The sequence below is a fragment of the Sinocyclocheilus rhinocerous genome, unplaced genomic scaffold (assembly GCF_001515625.1).
Source record: "Sinocyclocheilus rhinocerous isolate Xijiao unplaced genomic scaffold, SAMN03320098_v1.1 scaffold2165, whole genome shotgun sequence".
In the NCBI taxonomy this organism is placed as follows: domain Eukaryota; kingdom Metazoa; phylum Chordata; class Actinopteri; order Cypriniformes; family Cyprinidae; genus Sinocyclocheilus; species Sinocyclocheilus rhinocerous.
Window position 1 is genome coordinate 114,361 of NW_015653115.1, and position 6,479 is coordinate 120,839.

The following is a 6,479-nucleotide window of genomic DNA, read 5'->3' on the forward strand; positions in this document are numbered from 1 at the left end:
GAGCATGCAAATGTGATTTAATTATTAAATATTTATTTTAAAATCTCAGTGGTACTTCAAGTAAACATATTAGGTGAAAGAGGTTCAGATGACAAAAACGTTTGGGAATCCCTGCATTACATGTAAATAAGAAATAGCAGGCTGTGCAAATTTGTGCATTTTAATGTGTTTGAAAGACAAAAGCCTTCCAAAGACACGGTAATACATGATTAAATAACCTTAATTAATGTGTTCATCAGTAGTTGATGCAATGTTGAAACCCATCTTAAACCTGAACTGATTTTTGTAAATCCAGTGGTCAAATGCTATGTGGCCGCCTGACTAGTGACTGATCTCTGTGTGAATGTCCACAAAACAGACTTTCTGAATGAATATAAGCGGTAGTATATTTTAGAAAGGAAAATTTAAAAGATGAAGAGGAGTTAGGGAGAATCAATAAATTCTGAATAATTTATTGCTATTGTGTGAATAATATGTAATCATGTAATCCATAAAAAGTAAATGTAGTCTGATTAGGAGTATTTTGAAATGTAATTTCATATATATATATTATTTTCAGAGTATAATGTTTTAATAAGGTCCCATTACCCCTTCAGTGTTGGGGGTAACGCACTACAGGTAACGCGATCAGATTACTGTTTTCGAGTAACTAGTAAAGTAACGCATTACTTTTTAATTTACATAAAAAATATCTGAGTTACTTTTTCAAACAAGTAACTCCAATTACTTTGTTTTCCCATGTATTGACTCCTGTCTCCATGTAGAGAGAAATCCGGAGCGAGTGTAGAGGCGTTGTGTGCGCAGCAGTGGCGGGAAACACGGTCACTTTGGCGGGTTGAATTTTGTTTATACAGGAACAGAGCTCGATATTAATGCTTGTCTGGGACAAGTGGATTTTTTGAAGGGGCAAGAGAAAGAGAATTTTACCAGCCCGACCGGACAACTAATCTGATTAAAACATCTAATTAAGGAAGCAGCGAAATTTCGGCGAGAATGATTATAATTTTATTACTTTTGGTGTAAACGGTGACTGATAATGAATAATATATTGACAGAAACAAAGTCGCGCAGCCCGTGAGTGTGTGAGACAAACCGAAACAAATGAACACAACTTCACACAGAAGAAACATACACAAAAAAACACAAAAAATTTTTAGTTTTTACATTTATAACCAGGGCCGTATTAACCATTGGGCTAGGCCCGAGCAAGGAGGGGGACTGTGATTGGCTGTGGGGTAAATTGACTGGCGTGCCGATAGCCAAAGCCACCACGCCCCCCTCTTATTAGCGTTGTTATTTAGTTGAGCTTTTCCGTAAATTCCATGCATTACCATTTGAGATTGAAGCGTAAAGTCTGAATTTGGTTTACCAATCAAATGCATTTATTCAATATTTGACATTTGAACAATATGTGCACTAATCTTTTAGGTGATCGCTGCCCAGTAGCCTATGTCTGCATTCTCTTACCAAAAAGTAGTATACTTCGTTTATTTTAGTAAGTATACTTAAGTAAAGTTCAAGTATATTTTTAAGTATACTTTATTGTAGTAAGTATACAAATATCAGTGTACTAGTAGTATACTTGTAAGTGTACTATTTCAATACTCCTTGGGACTAAATTGGCCCACTTTCTAGTATATAAAAGTATACTTTTAAGTATACTTTAAGTATAACAGTAGTAAACTTTGAGTACACAACTAGTTTACATCAAAATGTTTAGTTTGTACTGCAACTATACTAAAAGTGAACTTATAGGTATACTGATAGTTTACTAATTAAATACTTGTAGTAGCATTTTTAGTACACTTTGAAGTATAGTCTCAGTAAACTACTAGTTTAGTAGTTTTATACTGCAAGTATACTCGTAAGTTTTCTTTAAGTGAACTTTACATCATACTTTAAGTATACTACTATGTCCCTATTTAGGTATTAATTTGTATATATTTTGTTACATGAATATCTGAACATACAAAACATCAAAAGAACAGGGTATCTGCTTGTAAACAAAAACATTTTTTTCTAGCTTCATGCATTCTTTTTTTAAACACTTGAATGTGGATAAGTTTCATAAATAAAAAATAAAGAAATAAACAACATTTTGAACAAAAAGCTGAAAAAAGACTATGAATTGGATTCAGAATGATAATCAAAACGTAGATAAAGTCGATCAACACCCCAAAGCTTGACAGTTATTATTGCCTCTTCATTGGTCGACATTTTATTCCATAATGTTACATAGTTTTGATACTGTTTTATGTCTGATGATCGTGTTAGAATACATGTGGAAGCATTTGTTGTTTCGGTTTCTTCTTCACTTGTGTTTTTTGGTAATTCTGTACAGAAGATGTGTACTAGCGCCCTCTACAGTATAACAATGAAAACGCGGATTCTAGGAGCACAATTATAGCAAAAATATATTTAGACTTTTTCTGAGTATAAGTCAAGTATACTTAAATGTCATTTTAAGTATATTTCTGAGAAGTACATAAAGCCCATTTCTGAGAAGTACATAAAAAGTAGACTAAAAGTATACTTTCCTATTTTTAGTTTAAAAGAAGTATACTAATAGCACACTTGAATAAACTTATTTTTCGTAAGGGATATCACAAGAGGAGGGGCAAAAATAGGAACAAAACATGCTATTGAAGCTTATCTTCATTGATTATTTATATATACACTATTGTATATATTCATTTATTATCTAATGCATCTTGAAGTTTGAAATCAAATGTGCATTTTTCAGATGTCGAGTCTGACTTTGAAAGTCAGTATACTGTACTATGGAGGGCGGCTTGTGACAGGAAGTGATGTCAGTAGTGGTGATCTGGTGTCCTTTGTGCTATATGAGCTTCAGTTCACATCAGCTGTGGAGGTAAGACTTCAGATTCTGTCTGTTTGACCACAGACATCATGCTAAACAAGCATCACTATTTAAACAAAACCCTAACGCTTAGTATTAAACTTTAGGAATGCCCTGCAACCACTCACAACACACTAGCATTGCTGTGGCATGGGAAAACACCACTTTTAGTTTGCTTTTGTGGCTTTAAACCAATGCCTCTTCTATCACAGGTACTGATGTCATACTGGCCGCATGTAAAGAAGGCAGTCGGTGCTTCAGAGAAAATCTTTGAATATGTGGACCGAAAGCCTGATATTCCTCCAGATGGATCCCTCGCTCCTCAAACTCTCAAAGGACATGTGCAGTTCAAAAAGATCACCTTTGCTTATCCAAAGCGACCGGACACAGATGTGCTGAAGGTATGTATTGAAAAAGCTCAGTAAAGATGTCCTATTATATTTCACAAAATCAAAAGAAAGAAATCATGTTTTGCCCAAAGAAAATTAAGTATGTTTAGCATTATGCAGTCTCTCCAGGATTTTGCGATTCTGCGATCGCTGAATTTATCGCAAAATCAAGCAAACTCCGCAAGAGCTCGCAAATGTTCGTAATTGCTGCAGATTTTCTGCAGATTTTGGGCTTAGACGCATCCCGTGACGTCATCGCAACACGCATTCAGTCAAAGAAAGGTTGTTTCTCAGTTCCAAAAAATGGAATGGACAGCCTTGCGTTCTCATCATGACCGATTTACAAGAGCTACATTGGACAAACAAACCAAAAGCGGAACGAATCCGCGTTACTCGTTTGGGCTACGCAGCGCAGACCGTTTATCTGCTCGGGCTGATCTCGATCACGCGACACAGCGCTGGGAGATACAGTGAAGAAAGCAGTCCAATTCGCCGCAGAATCAATAACATCTCTGTGAAATCTTGTGAGAAGCATTCAAATTCGGCGCAGAATTCTGTTAAAGCTACAGATATCAGAACAAGCGCCACTGATGTGGAAACCAGGAAAAACATTGTTCAATAAACACAAATCACCACCACGTTTCATAATGTAGGAAAGCAAACACTTATTTAAAAATAAAAAAATACATTAAATTACCACTAGTAGATGGCTGCAGAAAAGTACTTATAGGCTTATTAGCCATTTCCACTCCCTAATGTATATTTTTTGTATTTATTAAATTATGTTTAGACATTATGAATGACAGTCATAAAAGTTAACTTTATCTGCATCTCAACTACCCAGACAGCACAAGTACATCTGTAAGACGTCTGCTAAAGATCTGGGAAACATCTGCTGTGCAATCTGATAAACATCTTAGAGACGTATTGCAGATGAGCAAACACTCTAAAAAATACATCTTGCATATGTAAATGCAGAAATCAAATAGACATTTCTGAGATTGGGGTGAGTGCTTTACTGTCAGGTTCTGGTGGCACCTTCTGTAGAACTTAATGGCACTAACCTCAAATGTTAGTCTGGAGCCCTACAATGGTTCTTGAAGTCAGAAAAGTCATAACAATGTTAGAAGAATGTTGTCTGTGGTATATTTTCACTGCAAAACAATAAGAAATGCTGCAAATATCACCGCAAATTTTGAGAAATGCCGCAGCAAAATCAGTCATTTTAGGCCGCAAAAATCAGAAAAAAGTCCTGCGAAATCCTGGAGGGACTGATTATGACAGTGAAAGACATTTTAATATTTTCATTACTTTAATGCAATTAAAATTCTCATTCTCTGTACTGTCAAAAAAAATTCTCATTCTCTGTACTGTAATGGCAAAAACAGATTGTCAAATATTTATACAGTTATAAATATTATACATGTTATATTTAAATAATTTGTTGCTGGCCTTTCTAGAACGTTTCTCTTGAGCTGAAGCCAGGCCAGATCACGGCTCTGGTGGGTCCATCAGGTTCTGGAAAAAGCACTATTGTGAGTTTGCTGGAGAGATTTTATCAGCCTCAAAGTGGGAAGATTTTACTGGACCAGAAGCCACTGCTGGAGTACAAGGACCAATATCTACATGAGAAGGTAATCCTATTCTTTTCTATATACACTCAAGAAAATAGGTACGAAAGCTGTCACTGGGGTGGTACGCTTTTGTACCTTATTTATGCCTAAAGGGTGCATAGTAGTACCTTAAAGGTACATATTAGTACCTACCTAAGTGACAGCTTTTTTTTCGGAGAGTGTACTAATAGCTGCATCTAAATAAATAAAAGTGACTTTCTTTGTTTGAATTCTTTGTTTGCCGACCTTGTTTAATCTCCACCCTCTTCAGATTAGTGTGGTGTCACAGGAGCCGGTTCTGTTTGCTCGGTCAGTGCAGGAAAACATCAAATATGGCAAAGAAAATGCCTCGGATGAAGAAATGCGCGCTGCTGCCAAGCTGGCCAATGCAGATGACTTTATTTTGAATTTGCCTAAAGGATATGACACGGGTGAGTCTTAAAGGAATAGTAACATTTACAGAAAATTTACTTAGGACATCCAAGATGTACATGAGTTTGTTTTTCATTGGAGCAGATTTGGACAAATTTAGCATTGCATCACTTGCTCACCAATAGATCCTTTGCAGTGAATGTGTGCCGTGAGAATGAGAGTCCAAACAGCTGATGATGATGGATTTGTTTCATACAATCACACAGCTTTTCACTTCGTAAGAAGTTAACTGATGGACTGGAGTGGTGTGGATTACTTGTGGATTATTGTGATGTTTTTATCAGCTGTTTGGACTCTCATTCTGACAGCACCCATTCACTGCAGAGGATCCATTGCTGAGCATTTAAAGTTGGTTGAGAAAGTAACACATGTTGTTTTGTTATTCTCAGATGCTGGAGAGAAGGGCGGTCAGGTCTCCGGAGGTCAGAAGCAGCGTATCGCCATCGTCCACTTCTTCTCAGGTGTACAGCGCTCTGCGGAAGGAGCTGAAGAACTGTACGGTGCTGCTCATCACTCACAGACTGAGCGGCGTGGAAAACGCAGATCACATCATCTTCCTCCGAGAAGGGGAAGTGGCTGAGGAGGGGAACCATGAACAACTGCTAGCCAAACATGGATTCTATGAAGAGTTTGTGAATCAACAGAATACTTCAATCCATCGCAATACAGGAGACGTTACAAACTCCAGCCAATGATCTAGAGCAGCTGCTCTACAATTAATCTGAGCTTTCATGTAATACCAGCACAAATCTATGGAAGCCCGTTTCCGCCACTGAAAAAAAAAAAAAAAAAGGTAATTGCGACTTTTTATCTAGCGTATCGCCATCGCCAGAGCTCTGATTCAGAAACCACAGATTCTAGTGCTTGATGATGCTACCAGCTCACTGGACACCGAGAGTGAACACAGGGTAAGAGGCACACTTACTGATGCCGTATACACCACGAAAACAACCACCTGATTGAAACCATTTGGAAAAGCCCATACATGTACATTAGGGTTGAGTGATGTGTTGAATATTCACAGTATGTTTGCAATAATTTTGCATTAAGCAGCATTGTGAATATCACTTTCATCACAACCTTCTTTGAAATTTGGCCGTTAAGTTTGCTAAAGAGAATATCATTTCCAGTAGTAAGAAGTTCAGTTCAGTTCTGTGAATCATTTCGAGCTGCCTTAATGAATCG

The 6,479-nt window shown here is 37.1% G+C and overlaps 1 protein-coding gene across 1 annotated transcript in view; it reads left to right on the top strand.

The window, feature by feature from the left end:
• The window catches only part of LOC107715579 (antigen peptide transporter 1-like), a 13,355-nt gene extending 7,261 nt beyond the window's left edge, over positions 1 to 6,094 (top strand). Inside the window, 6 exon segments of the mRNA XM_016521725.1 lie at positions 2,744 to 2,872; positions 3,073 to 3,261; positions 4,710 to 4,883; positions 5,134 to 5,293; positions 5,684 to 5,738; positions 5,740 to 6,094. Coding sequence (XP_016377211.1) covers positions 2,744 to 2,872; positions 3,073 to 3,261; positions 4,710 to 4,883; positions 5,134 to 5,293; positions 5,684 to 5,738; positions 5,740 to 5,989 — 957 coding nt within the window. The 3' untranslated portion in view covers positions 5,990 to 6,094.
• The last annotated feature ends 385 nt before the right edge of the window (positions 6,095 to 6,479 follow it).